The sequence below is a fragment of the Montipora capricornis genome, chromosome 6 (assembly GCF_036669925.1).
Source record: "Montipora capricornis isolate CH-2021 chromosome 6, ASM3666992v2, whole genome shotgun sequence".
NCBI classification, from domain to species: domain Eukaryota; kingdom Metazoa; phylum Cnidaria; class Anthozoa; order Scleractinia; family Acroporidae; genus Montipora; species Montipora capricornis.
Window position 1 is genome coordinate 64940435 of NC_090888.1, and position 17500 is coordinate 64957934.

At 40.2% G+C, this 17500-nt stretch overlaps 3 protein-coding genes across 3 annotated transcripts in view; 2 read left to right on the plus strand and 1 right to left on the minus strand.

Annotated features, from left to right (window-relative positions):
* The window catches only part of LOC138054295 (cartilage matrix protein-like), a 14491-nt gene extending 12917 nt beyond the window's left edge, over window positions 1-1574 (plus strand). Inside the window, exons 8-9 of the mRNA XM_068900767.1 lie at window positions 516-616; window positions 1496-1574. Of these exons, the coding sequence (XP_068756868.1) occupies window positions 516-592 (77 nt within the window). The 3' untranslated portion in view covers window positions 593-616; window positions 1496-1574. The remainder of the gene's footprint in view (window positions 1-515; window positions 617-1495) is intronic.
* Window positions 1575-5409: 3835 nt separating this feature from the next.
* Window positions 5410-14771, plus strand: LOC138052892 (uncharacterized). The gene is made up of 6 exons (XM_068899487.1): window positions 5410-5562; window positions 7344-7500; window positions 8108-8346; window positions 9208-9378; window positions 14046-14181; window positions 14606-14771. The coding sequence occupies exons 1-5, from the start codon at window positions 5481-5483 to the stop codon at window positions 14159-14161; spliced, it is 765 nt and encodes a 254-aa protein (XP_068755588.1). The 5' UTR covers window positions 5410-5480; the 3' UTR covers window positions 14162-14181; window positions 14606-14771.
* A 148-nt stretch (window positions 14772-14919) lies between these two features.
* Window positions 14920-17500, minus strand: part of LOC138052891 (transmembrane protein 121B-like) — a 4022-nt gene continuing 1441 nt past the window's right edge. Inside the window, exon 2 of the mRNA XM_068899486.1 lies at window positions 14920-17500. This exon is cut by the window's right edge and continues 294 nt beyond it. Within this exon, the coding sequence (XP_068755587.1) occupies window positions 16590-17500 (911 nt within the window). The 3' untranslated portion in view covers window positions 14920-16589.

Sequence of the window (17500 nt, forward strand, 5' to 3'; positions counted from 1 at the left end):
TGGTACGAAACATGCATTAGGGAAGGTATGGGTGTTTTCAGTCCTTTGGTGGGGGGGGGGGGGGGGGGGTTGACAGCTCTTTCAATGGTAGACTGCATATCAACCTAGGTAAAATGAGGATAACGAATTCATCCTGAGAACGGATTTTACCGGAAACATATTGACCTAACGGAGCGGCACGTGTACGATTTTCTGTCATCTAAGGAAGGGGGTGGGGGGGGGGGGGGGGTGGGCAACAGTAAGATCAGACCCATTTTCAATCATTACCTTGCAGCTTGCAGTTATAAATGATGTGCAAAATTAGATCAGAAAAGATGTGTGGCTGACCAGTTAAAGAAAAAAAATCATTCCCCAATTATTCGATTTCTTCTGCAAGATTCCTTTTTCTGGTAACCAGCTTGATCGGATCAGTTAGTTAATCTTAACCCGCTCTGTTTGAGAACAAAAGTCGAAAACCGTGAAGTTGAATTGAGCCCAAGTGTTATCAGTAATTGTTTTTTTAATTTAAATTCTAGTGGAGGACGCCAACTTTTTAATAAGACATATGCCAGGGATCAAGCGAAGCTGGAGAAAAACTCTGAATCACAATTGATACTTAAGACTGTTAATTGTTTGGGTAAGAAAAGTATATATACTCAAAAAGGGTGGATGCTAATAGAGAGATGTGTTCTTCAATAATGGGGCTCGGAAATGCTCGGAGAAAATCCGAGTCTTCCCGATATTGGCCGAAGCTACGAGCTTCGGATTTTTTAGTGTTATATCAAGTGAGAGTTTTATTTTCGCCATGTCCCATTCATCTTCATGGTGTAAAGAGTCGGTCACTCATTACGGTAGTTATTCCATCGATTCATAAAGTGTGTTCGATAAGGCCGGAGCAGACCCGAGTGCAAAACTGGAGAACCAGATTTAATCTTCACAGCCTATTGTTATTAGCTTACATGATAACTGCACTCCGACTGGACTCCCTATGAAATAAACTCGTCAGCTTATATAAATTCCAGTTTCATAATATAGCCTATGACGTAACGAAGTCCAAAATCATTGTTCTTTCTGAAGGGCCGTATCGCACTAGGCTACAGAAAAATTTGTCACGAACTTCCAAAAAATGCGGGCCAACCCAATGCTCTTTTTCGATATCCTAACCAAAAAAAAATCGGCCTACCTGGAGGCAAGACACTTCGGCTCCTCTGAAGTTTGTAAGGTTCTCGCTTGTCGGTTGCACTTGTCCAAGCTCTGTGGTTGACCTTTCCTATCTGCAAAGCGAGCTTAAAAATCTGCTTGTGAGACCGGGCCCTAAATGTAACAATCACCGATATCTAAAATATTCTCACAAACGTGCAAGACCTAGAACCTTCCACAAATTTACACTACAACTTGAACTTCCATAACAACTAGTTTTGCCGGTTACAGCCCGGATCACGAATACATTCCCCTTTATAGCCTATAGTACCTCATGATTGATTTGTTTTAATTCAGCCATTTTCTCTTTCCTTAGCGAACCTTCTTCTGGCACATTGGAGGAAAAGTGGACACCATAAAAGATTTTTCCATTATGCACTTATAAAACTTTGCAATAAAAGGGATTTTAAACTGTAAAACGTTTTACCAAATGATTCTACGTTTGAACAATGAGAGCATTGCATGCCATATAGCAACTTCCGAATTACGCTCTATAACCTCTACTGCACTCTATTTAACAAATTGATGTCAGTTTTTCATGCGTCTGACCAGGAGCCCATCTGGAGCGTGCAACTTCCCTACAGCGTCTGTGAAACGGTGTTTTCACAAGTAGGTTTATTTTTAGGTCTTTTTAGACTAGCCCTTCCCGCGAATAAGGTCAAAAAACAAAGGCAGTTCCGGTTCGGTGACCATATGACGTCAGCATAATTTCTTGTAATTGGTCATCGGGCTCCTGTGGGAGTCTCGTTCGCGGGAAATTCAATCTAAAAATAAATCGGTCTGTGAAAACGCCGTTACACGTACGATTAGAGTTGTAGGCTCCGGGTCATGGGTTCCTGGTCTGACCTGTTATTGATCATGAATTTCGTCATAACATTGTCAAAGTAGCTGTGGATCCACGAGGCGATAGCAGGACAGACGCATGAAAAACTGACATCAATTCGTTTTTTACAATAATAAAAAGGGCAGAGTGGTCAAAAATAAGTCAAAACACGAGAAGAACGCGAGACAAAAATGCGAAAAACTTCAATTTCATTCAATCTGACGCGACCAATATCACGTCAGTTTCGCATAAATTATTAATTTATGTGTCTGTCCGCTTATTGACAATAAAAACTAGCCAATGAGCGCGCGAGAATTCTGCAGTCATTGTAAAAAACCATTCATTTATGCAGCGGTCATCGACCAATGAGAAACTCTATATTATGTTGAGAATATAATAAATCGAGATGTTCTTAGCAGTAAACAATTTCAGCGATTCCACCTCTCAACACTCATAACTCTTTTCTCCATTTCAGAGGAGTACAACTCAATCATAATGATTTTTAACGCTGCTATTTAAAAATTACTTTCCTTTATCAACCCATAATCACCAACCAATCGGTTTGCGACATCCACTAAATATATTATTCAACGCATTCAGTTAGTTTGTGGTTTGTGCATGAAGTTTATCTGCCAGACTCTGAGACTAATCATTTCTCGACGTTTTTTTACGCTTTTCCCCGGTCCTATTCATTTTTACTTCGTTGTTAAAGTATTTCTTTCGATTACTAGCCCCGTTGGTCTATCATCAGGCTTCCTATGGTATAGAATTTTGTAACCTTTTTTAACTTTTTGTTCTCATATATTCTTACAAACTGCTTGGTCAACTTCATTCTGCATTGAAACGGAGTCTGTTTTTCCGTTTGATTTTCAACCAATCTTTAATAATTCACTTATATTTCTAACATCAAGTTGAAGAGATGCATATATTTCAACTGAATGTGGGTTACAGATGAAATGTCGAAGTGATCTGGACAATTTAAGCAGTTAAGTGCGATGATCACTTCTACATTCCGTCTATAACCCGCATTTCAAATACAATATACATTTCTTTCACTCATTTAGTCCTTTCACGGGAACAAAATGAGCCCAACAAATTGATCTGCTCCCAACTGTGTGGCTTCGTAGTTCAGTGGTAGACGGCATTGCACCGGCATCGCAGACGTTGTGAGTTCGAATCCCGTTGAGACCGCCGGCCTGAATTTTTAAGAGACATTCGCGAGGATCACCTCTACATTTCGTATACAGATTTCTAACATTGTTTGTCAAGCGGATTATATGGACCTTTTGTAATAACGACCTGAGGCCGGTTGCTCGATCGGTTGCCTGCAGGTTGACTCTTACTGTTGTTTAAGAGGTATTCGAAAATCTATCGATTTCCATCATGACATTTAACGTTGGTTAGCGCTAACCATGCTTCGAGCAACCCTGGCCTGGTAAGCTAAAACCCACGCTACTGTTAGGTGTATTTTTGCATTATACGCGGAATACTTCATAATGAAATCTTAGGTTTTGTTGGTCTTCACGTAATGGTTATACTCTCTTCCGGATATTATTGCAATTTTAATTATACTATACCTTTCTTAAAACATTGTCTCGTTTATTTTATCCCCCCAGAAACGAAAAGAGTGTTTGTTCCTCTTGACGACATTCTTGTTATTATACTTTTTCATTTAAATCAACAGTAGATATTACTGAGGCCTGTAGGGGAAGTGCGACATGCGAGATAATTCTGAATGAATCACAGGTGCTCCATGCAAGCTCAGTGAGAGGCAAAGACAATACGGCCTGCAAAATAATGATATTTCTGACAGTTGTAGCCTGCGAAATTGGCAGAAATAGATATTTTGCCGGCACGGACCAGAGGACTGGGTCCGGTAGTCTGGTGGGGATTATGGGTAATTTGTCGTACGAGTAGCGAACCGTTTGGGGTTTGAATCAGTCTAGGTTTGGCTTTCTTCGCCTACTTTTTTGTTAACTTTACCCCTTAGCCTCCATAGGGAAGTGGCACTTGCATAGGGTTTGGAGAATACGTTCCCTCATTCCCACAGGGTTTTGAGTTTTCGTATCCGGCAGGTGCCCAGTGTAGCTTTCCTGTAATAAGTTTTTAGTAGATCAGTATCATAAAGCATGCTAACATATTGTTATGTGGGAACGGAGTTTGTATGCATATGGCAAACAAAATAAACCGGCTTGTGGTGCTTGCTGTCCTACATTGCCCAAGTATCTACAAAGTGATGTGATTGAGTTAGTTGTGTTGTGTCGGCTGAAGTCAAAATGGGAATACCGATAAAAGGCTTATAATATATGAAAACATTCTCAATTAAAAAGCCTGACCTTATTGCTCAGGGGGTAGTTTGTTGACTCGATCGAAAAAAAAACCTTCCGTAGTTTGACAACGTCTGTCGTACCTTTTAAAACGCTTGTCGTTAACAAACTACCGTCTGGCACTCCGGTAGGGCTCAATTTGTCAAGTGGGCAGGGTTACAAAGCGGATTCCAAAGGTCGCTTTGTTTAACTTGGCTCATGCCACAATCCGGCTTTGGGAAGGTTTTTTCTTTCGATTGGGTGAAGAAACTACCTCCTTAGGTTGCTCGCGGGGATGCTATTGCCTTGATGGTGGTTGAAATGAAAGTTCGATCAGTCAATTGATTCAGATGTGGAATTGTGACCGTGGGAACATTTTATAATGGAATATTTGACTCAGTTTGGTGGACGCCCTACAACGGAGTGTGCAGCCTTGGTATTTTATAATAAGGTTGGCAACCGAGGAATTGAAAAACGGCTCAAATCGCGTTGAGTGTGGAACATAACCACACCGCAGTCACACGCGCCTCTCAACGACTTTTTTTCATTTTTCAAAACTAAATTTTCCGTGGACGTCGATCAAATGTTTTACCATAATTGCTTGTAAAAACGCAATCTGATTGGCTCCTTTGCCGTTGTCGATAAGATCCCAGACAACGCTGATTGCGTCATGCTCGCGTCAATTTGTCACGCAATGTAATAGCCAATCAGAAACGCTCATTTTGGGGAGTTATAGACAAAACTCTTTGCTCTTTCTTTGTGATCATGATTTTGGTCACGCTCTGAAATAAAAACTTTCTTTGGCGTTGAATATTGTGGTAAAAAACAAATCGAAAGTGGTTCAGCGTTGTCTGTACTCTTATCGACGACGATATTCGTCATCACAGTGGTCAACGCTGAACCGCATTCGATTTGTTAATTTCCACGACAATAGTCCTGTTCACTTTGCGTCAGTCGATTTCGTCATGGAAATTAAATAAGGAAAAAATGAATTTCAAAAAGTCGTTGAGGGGCTCGTGTGAGTGGTGACAGCTGTAATATTACTATTAATTCCGGTACATTTTATTAAATTTGTTTTAGGAGAATTTAATAAAGTACTCCGCGAGGACAGTATAAAGGACTCGCTTTGAAATTAGCCGACGGTTGTTGTTTGAGTCATAACACCAAAGACGATGAGAAAAACGAGAGGTGCCGTTTTCCCTGCGCTCAGTTTCACAGGAGTCGTTCTGGTATTTCACTGTGGGTTTATAACCGGTATGAACTGAGTTTTCCTCAATGCAGACTTTTTATTGTGGTTTCCACACTACAAAATTATCATGTAGAAATATTACATATAAATACTAAGGACAAATCATGCGCTCATTAAGGGGAGCCTTAGTCTATCTCTCGTCTAGTCTAGTCATTCTTGCAATTGGGCTGGGAGTCAACCCTCTCTAACGTACTAATTTCTGCGAAGAAAATTCAGCTCGACAGCATCGTTATACTCTGACTAGGGTAAAAGCGTACCGGAGAGCGAGAAACGAACAGAACTAAAAATGACTAAATAAAAACCTTAAACACTTGTGAACAAAATGAGTAAATTAAGTACCAACTTCTTCACTAGCATGTTAATTCCACATGCATAATATCTGTGAGCAACGTCTTTAATTTACAAAAGAAAAATAATGCATGCAATGCCACTAGTGATTAGATATTACAGTATGGGTTGCTGCTGTTCTTGACAATACCCGGCGAAAGGATCAATGTAAGAGTTGAATTCTTCATTCTTGTGTTGAAAATACGACAGTACAGAGAAAGAAATTTAATTTAGATCGCCGTGAAGAGATTTTCTTCAACTAGATAAAGGCTTTCTCATCTGGTCTTGCCCTCCCGAGACCGATTTCAACTGAACGAGCAGTCTTCATAAACAAGGAATAGCAGAAAGGAAAGGACTTCGGACACAGTTTCCACAGGCACCGACTGAAGTCTACACACATACATACATAACTTGAGGTGCCGGTAAAATCCGTTTTTACCTAATAGGTTACAATTAGCGATCCTCATTTTACCTAAGTTGAATACGCACTCATTTGAATTGAAGAAACTTTTTTTGGAGCCTAAATTAAGCCTAGAGAAAAATTAGGGTCAGGTTAGGATTAGTTTGGGTTATTATAAATTGACATCAATTGACTTATTATAGAAAAATAAATAATGAAAAGAACTGATAGTGCTTGATTGTTGTAATGTAGTGGTGAAGGCACATGCAGGACTTTAGATCTGGAGGTCCCGAGTTCGATTCCCGGATCTCGCATCCTTGTTTCGACTTCTTTCCTTTCCGTGTAGCTAAGTACCTTTAAATACCCGTAAAACGGAGCACTGATGGAGAGGGGGGAGTAAAATGAGCGCACCGTCGACCTCAGGTTTGTCAGTTGAATTACTGTTACGAGTTATCGACGTTAAATATGGTTACTTTACTTTACTTTACTTTATCTAGCACAGTTGTTTAAAACGTGGATAACGCTATCCACCGGATAAATCACTATTGGATAGAGCAATTTGTCTCGCCATGACTTATCCACTGGATAGTGATTTATCCGGCGGATGGTGCAAAACCATCGTTTGAACAACTGAACACCTGAACACCTATGCTCAAAAGTCCCGAAAACTTTTCGGGCCCGAAAAGCCATTTGTGAAACTGTCAACCGCTTGTTCTGGAAAGCCGATCTTTTAACATGATTTCAAGGTCACAAAAAGAAAAATAACTGTAAAGTTTGACGACTTAAATCCTCTCCGTTCTTGAGATAAAAAGAGAATTGTGGCACCCGAAAACAGCCCGTAAAGTTTTGGGACTTTCGAGAAACGGGCCCCAGGGGGAATAATTTGTTGGCGGCCATTTTTGCATTCGGTCAATAGTGCATATTCAACCTTGGTAAAATGAGGATTTAACCTCGGTAAAAACAGATTCAACCTGAGACCGGATTTGACCGACAAAATATATGTATATTTATGAAACTTGTTGATAACGATTTCATCTCATTACTCTATTGCAACTTCAGCAATCCTAGGCCTTACTCGGGATTTGACGGAATGTGTCGAATACGAAAAAGTTGGCTGTTTTAGAGATAAGCACACGACACCACGCCCACTTCCGAAGCTGATAGCAAATCGTCGCGGATTTCTCGACTGGTCCGATTTGAAGCAGATGATAAAAAGGTCAGTAAAATCTGACAGAAGCAAGAAACGGTATCTAGGCAGCCCAATAGTAATACGTAAAATTGGGCCCAGTTGCCCACGAAAACAATCCTACCTTCATTTCCCCGTTCCCTGTTACGTTCTGTCACATTTACGAAGCTGTAGCGTTATGTAGAGCACAGAAAAAATCCTTTGAACTTAACTTGAACCTAGGTTATTGGCCTGGCTATGACGAGTTTTCTATATCTTTTGCGGTACAGCATCCGAAATGGTAATCGGGAGGTCCACTCGTAGGCTTGACTCCTGCATAGGATCAATCGGATTTTTCCGATTATCCCCGAGTCACAAACGAAAACTGAACACCTCTTTCAAGTTCGACCTAGTTTACCAGATTTGATCTTTCGCCGAACGTATGTTTTAGAGTTGACCTTACATTGTGATGTTCTAGGGATCATCATCATTGGATCTTTATGAAGAAGTATAAGATTGGGGTTCAAAAAATGCGCATTATATAAGAAACCTTTCATGGTCATGGGATTATTATCTTAAATTTATGGCATACGTTACTTCATTCATTCCCAGGGATTGTTTCATTCTTGATAACAATTAAGTTTAATTTTCATTGCAGCACCGTCTTGTTTTGCGCACAAGCAGCTTCCCGAAACGGTTTGGACGTGTTCGGTCTACAATATTTTGGAGAGTGCTGGAGTGGAGCAAATCCCGGCCAAACGTATTCTGTGAATGGTCCTTCTGCTCAATGTCTCATGGCCGAGAGCAAAATTGGATTAAAGAGTTGTAACGATGCTTTAGACGAAGAATGCACGGGTGTTGATTTCACAAATTATGTTTACAGAGTCCTTAAACCAGGTACAAGTTTGTCCCAACACCGATTTTTTTTATTTTGTTGCTTCTTCAAGCAATATTAGTTATGTTACGGGTTGTGACACATCGCATGACACTACTGAAAGCATTGCAGGCTGTCGAGAAGAGCGCAGTGGAACATAGAACATATTTGTATCATCATCGTCATCGACATCGTCATCGTTATCGTCATCGTCATCGTCATCGTCATCGTCATCGTCATCGTCATCATCATCGTCATCGTCATCGTCATCGTCATCGTCATCGTCATCGTCATCATCGTCGTCATGACAATCATTATCATCGTCATCATCATCTCTATTGCTATGATCATTATCATTATGTTAATCGAAAAGAAGATTCTCAAATTTGGTAAGCGCACGCCCACTCGACGTAAAAAACCTTGCTTCAGATAGGTTATTTTGTACTCTTGTTTCCATAACAACATTGATTGATACCATTTATTTACTCAATACAATTACACAGATGATCAAAATAAAATTAATAAAATACAAAAATCAACATCTGGGAAATTAGGTCAGTTTATACAGAATACGGGGATAACAAAAAAAACTATGAGTCGAAAAATAACGATGTCATTCTAAACAGGCGGTATCAAGAGTCAAATCATATAACTCCAAATAATCGGAGAACTATAAAAATCTCGCCTTATTTGAATTGAACTTATCAAATTGATCAAAAACTCATTCAGTTTTTTACACAATGGTGATAATTGCTGAATTGTCCTAATAGCTACCGGCAAGCCATTCCGCATTTCTACGATACGGTTAAAAAATGAAAATTTGAAAACACCAGCTCTAAAACGACCTTTAGCCAATATGTATTTCTTTACGCTAATATTTCCAGTGAACGGTTCTTTCACCGATTGGTCTGCATGGAGTCAGTGCAGTACATCATGTGGACGGGGTAAGCAAAAAAGAGTTCGTTCATGCAACAATCCATCACCAAGCAGATGTGGTAAGGATTGCAGCGGTGATATTGAAGAGGTGGTCGACTGTAACATTCGTTCCTGCCCCGGTAAGCGAACTGTGCGTTTTATATAGGAAATCGTATGAACGTGAGTGCCTTTGCTGATTTATGGACACGAGTGATATTTTGAAACGTTCTCCAAATTGCAAGAACCGTAAGCGAGTGTAATCTGTCACCTTTCAAAACATAAATCACGAAATGGGCCACCAAGTTCGTACGAATTTTATTATTATATTATTTTATTCAAACTTGTTTCCATAGCAACTTCCGTATTTTACTCTTTAACCTCTACTACACTCTTTTACCTCTTTATTCATTCGCCATTGACCAATCAGAAACGCGATATTCTGTTGAGTATTGATGGTTTGCATCTGACGTCAGGGTTGCCATGTTGGTGTACAGAACAAAGCAGTAAAATGTCTTTCGGGAATTTGACTCTATTCTTACGCAAAACTTGTGGGGCCATTTTCTATTGTTTTGTACACCAACATGGCCGTCTCATCACGTGGATACAAAACAAGAATTGCTGGTTTTCACTCACGTGATCAACAGCCATGTTTGTCAACGAAAACAAAAGAAAGCGTTTGCATAATAATAGAGTTAAATTCCCCGAGGATTTGGTCGGGGCACCAACATGGCCGCCTTTTCTTTGTTTTGGGCACCAACATGGCGGTCGTGACGTCATGTGAAAACCGAGAATATAATAAGTGTGACTTTGGCCGATGTACACGGTTCCGGACGGAACCACGCTAAACGTACGAAAATTTAGACGCCTCGCCGTTCAAGAATTTCAACACCCAAATCGGGGACGAACTTTTGGTCAGTACCGTCGAAAATTTAACCGGCGCACTGTGAACACCTTGACAGTCTAAATTTTTCACGGCAAAGGCGTGGTTGCATGGATGCGTGGAAACTCAGCTGCTATCGTTAGGCTTTCTCTTTCTTGACGCCATTTTGGATTTCCTAAAGTAGCGCTCTGCGCATGAACAGATGGTAAAACCACTGCCAAAGGTTAAACTCTAACCCGGTTCGTCAGTTCGGTGTAAACAGAGCAAAAATATTGGACGGTTCCGTGCGAACAAAATGGCCCGTAAAATTTTTCTACCAGAAGAAAATTCGTCCGGTACCGTGTGAATTGGACCATCTATGATGTATTCTTTGCTTGCACTCACGTGATAAGACGGCCATGTTGTTGCCAAAACAATAGAAAAATGTAGCTCAAGTTTTGCATAATAATAGAGTCAAATTCCCAAAAGGCTTTTTCGCTATCGTTCTTTCCACCAACATGGCCGCCGTGACGTCAGTTACAATCAAAGAATACACGCAGGCAAGTGCTTTTGGGTATTTTATATACGGCATCTTTTAATGCATAGTTAATTCTCTATTTTCGAATTCCCCATAATACACTTTGTTTGCCCCCCCAATTTTGCATAAACCATTGTTTTCAAATGCTCTTGGGAATATGCAGTGTCCCCAAGAGCATTTGAAAACAATAGTTTATGCAAAATTTGGGGGGCAAACAAAGTGTATTATGGGGAATTCGAAAATAGAGAATAGAGGGGAATGGTTATGAAACCCGACAAATTTCTTTGATGTAGGTTTTTGTTCTCTTTTTTGGCGTTGACCGTGCACAAAACACAATAGTTGTTTACTCCGTACTGAGGAACTAACCAATAGAAACATGTTGGTTACGTAATTCATGCATAGTGTACGAATTCAAAACAAAAGATTGTGCACGGTCGTGGACTTCCCAACCTAAATCTTGGCATCTTTGTTTGCTTCTTTGATGTTTGCCGAGTTTCCAAACCATTCCCCTCCATTAACTATGTTTAAAGCGAGATTCTCGCTTACAAAAATTAATTTTCATTCATATTAAATGTATAAAACTACTAAACGTTACCAAAATCTTGACTTCATCCCATTGTTTTAACCATTTTAAAATTCTTTCCAAATCCACGTTCTCGTCCTTCGATCGTCCCCCTACTATGATGGAAAAATGATACAAAATTTGGTGGGAAATGATCGTAACTGACCTTCCGCTAGTGGGAACGAAGCATGATTCCCTTAACTTAGTAGGTACAGCATCAAACTGCCTTCAGGAGGCCTGTGGGCTCAACTCAGGCTTGATCAACACTCAAGACCTTTAAATGATTCTGCAGATGAAAATTTTGCCTTTGCCATCACATTTGCAAGTATTTCAAGGTCATTTTGGACATGAACATATAAAAGGCTCCCTTTCACAAAACGTCTTTGTTCACCACCGGCGACGAGATGTACACTGGCCACACTTTAGTGCGGGAAGGTCGCGGGATCGAATCGGCCTCAGCCGAACCAACTCTCAGGGTCTTTAAATAACAGAGGAGAAACACTTCCCTTGCATTTCCATTTGCAAATGTAAGAATTTCACAATTAATGTTCTTCTTACCATCTGCAATGGTAAGACTTTCAAATCTTCTTCTTCTTCTTGTCTGTGGGACGTTAAAGAACCCTGCAGTGGTCAAGAAGAGAGAGTAGGGGACGTAGTCCCCGTTGTTGTGGTATAGCCTTCGAGCGTAAGTGTAAAATTACAGCAGATCCATACAACTTTATCAGAAACCCATAAGGGTTGAAAAGTGTAACGGCCCCTTGTGTGCTAGGAAACAAGCTTCTGAATATTCAATTTGCTAAGTACCATATTTGGAACAACAAGAGCGAGGGGTTTCCAAATATGGTACTTTGCACTGACACATTCAACCAATCAGTTCGCACTGAATATTCGGAAGCTGTGAACGCGCGTTACACGTTTCACGCCAAACGTTGACAAAGGTTTACCATTATGCCCCCTTAGAACCGTGTTCAGAGTGTGCGTATTCGCGGTTGCGTGAACAAATACTGAATTGTTGCACAGATTGAAATTGTCGGAAAGTGAGTCACCCACAGGATAAAGTTATCGGGCCTTTAAATTGAACAATATATACTAACCTACTTCAACAAATAAACAGAACGAGCAGACAAACACACCTCACTCGCCATTAAAACATTAAACCCCAGTCACTATTCGCAAAAAAATAGGGAACGTGTTCCCAGTATTGTGGTCTGTCCCATTTAATTCTTTCCAGCAAAAGATCTCGTCTTGGAGTGATTATGAAGGGAAATTTAAGAAATAGCCGATTACGACAGCCACGTCGACGAAAACGTCACCTCGAAATATAACTTTGCACTATCGTAAGTCTTTCGCGATTGTTCCACCTCGTTCACGTGGCATAATGTGGGCGAATTATCCCAAAAATAATTTGGCTACGAATGCTTTCTGGGTAAAAAATGAAATTAGTATGCTCCCGTTTAGTTGTTATAAAGAGTGCCGCAAAAATATGTTTTAACATCCGTGCGGCACGTGCAGCAAGATCTTTTTTTACCTCTTTGAAGCAATTTATTATTTGTTGCCGAGGATTTAGAACGAAATGTTCTTAAAAGTGTAAACAGTTTTCCTCTTTTAACCAATGATATTGTTTGTGGTGGTGTTGTTGCCGAGGCCATCGTCGTGTCTTAAACCCCTATTAGGAAAAGGCTGATGGTGTTTGAGGCAGTGATCCCCTTACCAGTTGTATTATTTAACAATTAGACCCGTAGCCCGCAAAGGCTACGGGTCAATAGCGCATGAGGCGGAAGCCGAATGAGCTATTGACCCTTGGCCCTTGAGGGCGAAGGGTCTAATTGTTTTAGTATCACCCAACTAGTCAGAAAGAAAAGGCAATAATAAAGTTAGCAAATGCAAGTTTAAAATATATTTATTTCGAATAAAACGAAAGAAAGCGTCACGCTTTTCGCTACTCGAGGACTATTACTAATAGTCCTCTAGTAGCGTAGCCAATCAAAATGCAGCATTTGCATAATTCCACTAGTTGGGTGATACTAACAATGCTTAGCATAGCCTTTCTGACTTTTCGACCACGCAATTCTTTTCTTTTACAGAATGTTCGTTCCGTCTGTAATGTCTTTTTATATGTATTTAACCCTTTTACTCCCATAGACCACTTATAGATTCAGTAGATTTTATTCTGTCTACAGGCCCTGGCAAACAGCTTCAACATTTGCTTCTACATCCGTTCGATTTTGTTGAACAGCGATGTTGAAACGTTTGCCCCCCCCCCCCCTCCTCCCCCCTTTCAACCGTGTTGAAACATGTTGAATCGAAGTTGAATCGATGTTTTAATGAGTTTAAAAGCGTGTAGACTTTGCTTCAACAACCATTCGACATTTTTTTTTGTTTTCGCGAATGTTGAATGAAGTTGACGCCGTTTGCCCTCCTCTTTCAACTTTGTTGGATTTGTGCGTGCGCACTAATCGGTCTCTCAATGACGTATCAATGCCGGTATCCAAAGTAACAACCTCGGTTGCAGCCTGGAACCGAACACAAGGGCTCTCGTGAAGCTTTGTTGAATCAAATTTTACTTGTCAATTGGGGTCTGCCTCGCACCTGAAAGGGTTAATTCCTTTCGTGATTAAGTAATCTCTTTACAGATTTCCATATGAATTACCACTTCACTGAACCGTCCCTTGAAGGCTTTGAAGCAGGGTTAAAATCAAAGGTTCAACACTCAAACTCGAAGTGATCCGGCGATCGATCAAAACTCATAAGGAAAGTTCATCTCACGTGATACTCTTCCCGCCACACGTAACGTATGCTAATTTATGTCATAAATCTATTCCTAACACCGGATTTCATTTCATATTAGTACCCTGCGTAAACAACCATGAAAAGTGTGACGATTACAAACGTCTTCAACTATGCACTGACTCCTATCAAGACGTGCTCAAGAATTGCAGGAAATCTTGTGGGCTATGTTCATAACCCATCCGCTGTTCATGAAGGTAAGAAAGATCGTTTTGCAAGCTATGTCTTGAGAGACAGGTCACAATAGTGTAATGGTAAAAGGTAGAATCTCTTTACTTTTCGTCGGTAGTTGCGTCAGCTCTGAGGCTGCTATCAATTGAAACAGACGGTGCTCCGAATTGAGCAAAGGAAGGAAGGGTGTGGGAAGGGTCGGAAAATATTTTCTTTCCCCATCCCTTCCTTGCCACGATTTCAAGTTAAGCCCGTCATCCCCCCCATTGAACAAATTCTTGGCTTTCCCAAAACTCTGTCGCTTTGACGACGGAAAAGACGACTACATGTTCAATTGAAATCATCCGCTCTTCTTTCGTCAAAATTCGCGTTTCCCTGCAAGTTATATCTAGACTACAGGAGGAAATAAATGCGAGTAATAACGTTTTTAAAACACTTTTAACTTTACAGGTAACAGATGAGTTCAGATTGAAACAAGACAAAGCACGCGACCGATCAAGACTGCCTCTTCTTTCTTTACATTGTTAAACCGACACAATGATTTGCGACTAGAAATTAGAGCTTTCAGAGCTTAGAATGCAACGCAATACTTGTGATTAAAATTTGAAGAACGAAACATCACCATCTTGTTTTATTGGGAGAAACCATTGGTAGCCCAAGCTCGATATATGTGTATCTGTACGTCATACTGTATTATATATTACGCAAGAGTAGAAATGTAAGGATTTGTATGGGGAAAACGGTGTTTCTCAAATTCAAAAAAATATTAACGATTTAAAACAAAAAATACCTTACCTTGCTTCAGTCTTGCGTTTCTCTGTCTCTGGTACAGTTTCTGAGTCGATTAAGAACGATTTAGCGTTAGGGTTAGGGTTAGGATGAGGCTTTATTTACCACCCGTGTTACCCAAACCGTTGGAAGATCGCTTAACGACCTGTGCCTGGTCAATGGACACAATGGTAACCAATCGTGAGTCTTGAGCCCGGTCGCTAAACGATCTTCCTACGGTTGGGTAACGCCGCTGGTGAATAAAGCCTCATCGGATGGCTCTCGAAGCAAATATTTGCAGAGTTTAGCGGCCCTTCATTCCTTCTCCAGTGTACAAGGGGCTCGAATGAAGAACCTGAAGATGAATGGGTAGCGGAGGTATCGTCCGTGATATACGTGGAATTTGGAGGCCATCGAACCCTCGGAAGGGAATTTATCGCCTTCTTCCTTTGGTGATCTCTGTTCGGCGGCTTCGTCTCGGTGCCCAACCTTGGCAAAGCATATATAGAGGGAAAAGAAGAGCAACCAAAAGCCACCTAAATCGCTTTTAATATCGACCTAGAAACCGTACCAGAGACAAAGAAACACAAGATTGAAGCAAGTTAAGCTATTTTTTTATTTTAAATCGTATATATATATATATATATTTAATTTTGAGAAAAACCTTTTTCCCATACAAACTGTTTCTACTCTTCCATAATATAGTACAGTACAGAAATACATATATCGAGCTTAAGCTACCCGTGGAGAAACCGAAGCTAGTCCTATGCGAGGAGTGTGATCCAGATATGATCCTGAAACGGACGCCAGCTAAATACCCCCCCGCCCCCTCTCCCGCTCAATTGCTCAGGGCCTGCGTGGTATGGCTAGGAAAGACTACTTTTGAGAACCGTGTAAATTTTTCAGCTTGTTTTTATCCAATTCTTTTTAAAGTGCCCTTGTGAGCAAAAAATCATTTCATATTTTCTTTGAATTTCAAAATTATGTCAATTAAACGATAAGCGACAAAGTTTTAAGCCTTGATTTCAAAAACCTGTTTATTTTCAGTGGATTTTTTATATTTAATGGTCCGCCATTACGTATACTAACTTTAAGTTCTTGAGAGAGCTGGTTCGAGGAGAAAATTACATCAAATGCTCACCAGTTTAAGAAAGCAATGCGTGTGTACACTGCAGAATTAATATGTAGTACGGGAGTTTTGAGCTTTCAGACTTTTAAATTTGCGTTTTTCATGTATAATAAGCTGTACTCACACCTGAGATTTTAAGCCAGTGAGCCTTTGAAGTCACTTTTCCCTAGATCCAACCCTCTGAGGTTCAATCGGTCAGTTTTGAACGTGAGTAATGGCGGGCCGTGAAATCCAAAACTTACACTCAAAGTAAAGGCCTTTGGATAAAATTCAAAGCTCAAAATTTTGCCAGTCATGTGTTAAGCAAACACACTTTAAAAATCTGAAGAAAAGAAGAAAGTGATTTTTTTGATTACAGGGGCACTTAAATTCTTTTTATTTCAAAACTCGACTAAAGGGGAGTTCGTTTATCCAAATCTCAGCTCCTGCGTGTGCGATCTGTACTTAATTGTGGTTCGAAATACCTATTATATCTCAAGGCAACGTAGTGTTGTGTTTTTTTACTAATTTATGCTCATAAATCCTTTGCGATCAAAATTAAACAGTAGACTCCTTTGAAGTTCTTGTCATCAGCAAAACTGTCCCAACATCCATATCATTCACCGACTCAGGGGAATTGGGGACCAGCTTTTCTTCCTCGCCTCTCAACGTTTGACAATGGGTAAATTTCGGGTTTCCTTCAGTCAAGCACTCTTCCCGATGTCTTTTAAAAAATTCTTTGGCAAAAGTCTTCGAGCAAGTTTCACATCTCCTTGGTCTTTGGTCTCCGAAGAATTCAAAAATCTCGATAATACCCATAATGATTGCAAGAGCATTTTTTGCCAGCAACACCGAGATATCTAAATGATATTGATGCCAAAGTATCAATCTCAAGACCAGAAATGGCACGTTGACGAAAAACATGAAGCTGGAAATGTAAATAAACTTGAACGAGATCGGAGACACCTCTCCGCTGTCGTGAAATTTGTTGTATTTTAACTCGAACAAAGCAAAGGTTGGAAGGAAAATGTTCATGCAGGAAAAAGCCAAAATGGCGTTTTGAATCTCAGGGGAAATGTTCTCGCTGTCGAAGAGGTATTCCAACATCTCTACACTGTCAAATAAATCAAGAGTCACAGCTGCTGTCATCTTTTCCAAATAATACTTTCTTCTCGAGTGTGACTTTGCATCGTGATGGGCATAAATTAAGAATAAAAACAGCATAGGAGTAAGGCATAAATTCATCTTTAAAGTATTGGACCCAAACGCGTGTTCTTTGTCATCGAAAACACGGGTTTTCCATTTAAACAAAGTGGCTATTTGGGGCACTACATGAACAGCATATACAATCCAAGCTACAAAAGCAAACTTGAGTTCATCTTTTATAGTGGTGTTTACAGATTGTGATTTGCGATGGGACATCCACATTGTAAAGATCCAAGCCGAAAGCACGATAGCGTCTGTTGTGA

Bases quoted from the DNA above. Each gene is read 5' to 3' on its own strand.
- LOC138052892 (XM_068899487.1), top strand. From the start codon at position 5,481: ATGAGAAAAACGAGAGGTGCCGTTTTCCCTGCGCTCAGTTTCACAGGA. The intron at 7,501-8,107 runs GTCAGTAAAATC...TTTTCATTGCAG, and splicing joins TTGAAGCAGATGATAAAAAG to CACCGTCTTGTTTTGCGCAC. The intron at 8,347-9,207 runs GTACAAGTTTGT...TAATATTTCCAG, and splicing joins TTACAGAGTCCTTAAACCAG to TGAACGGTTCTTTCACCGAT.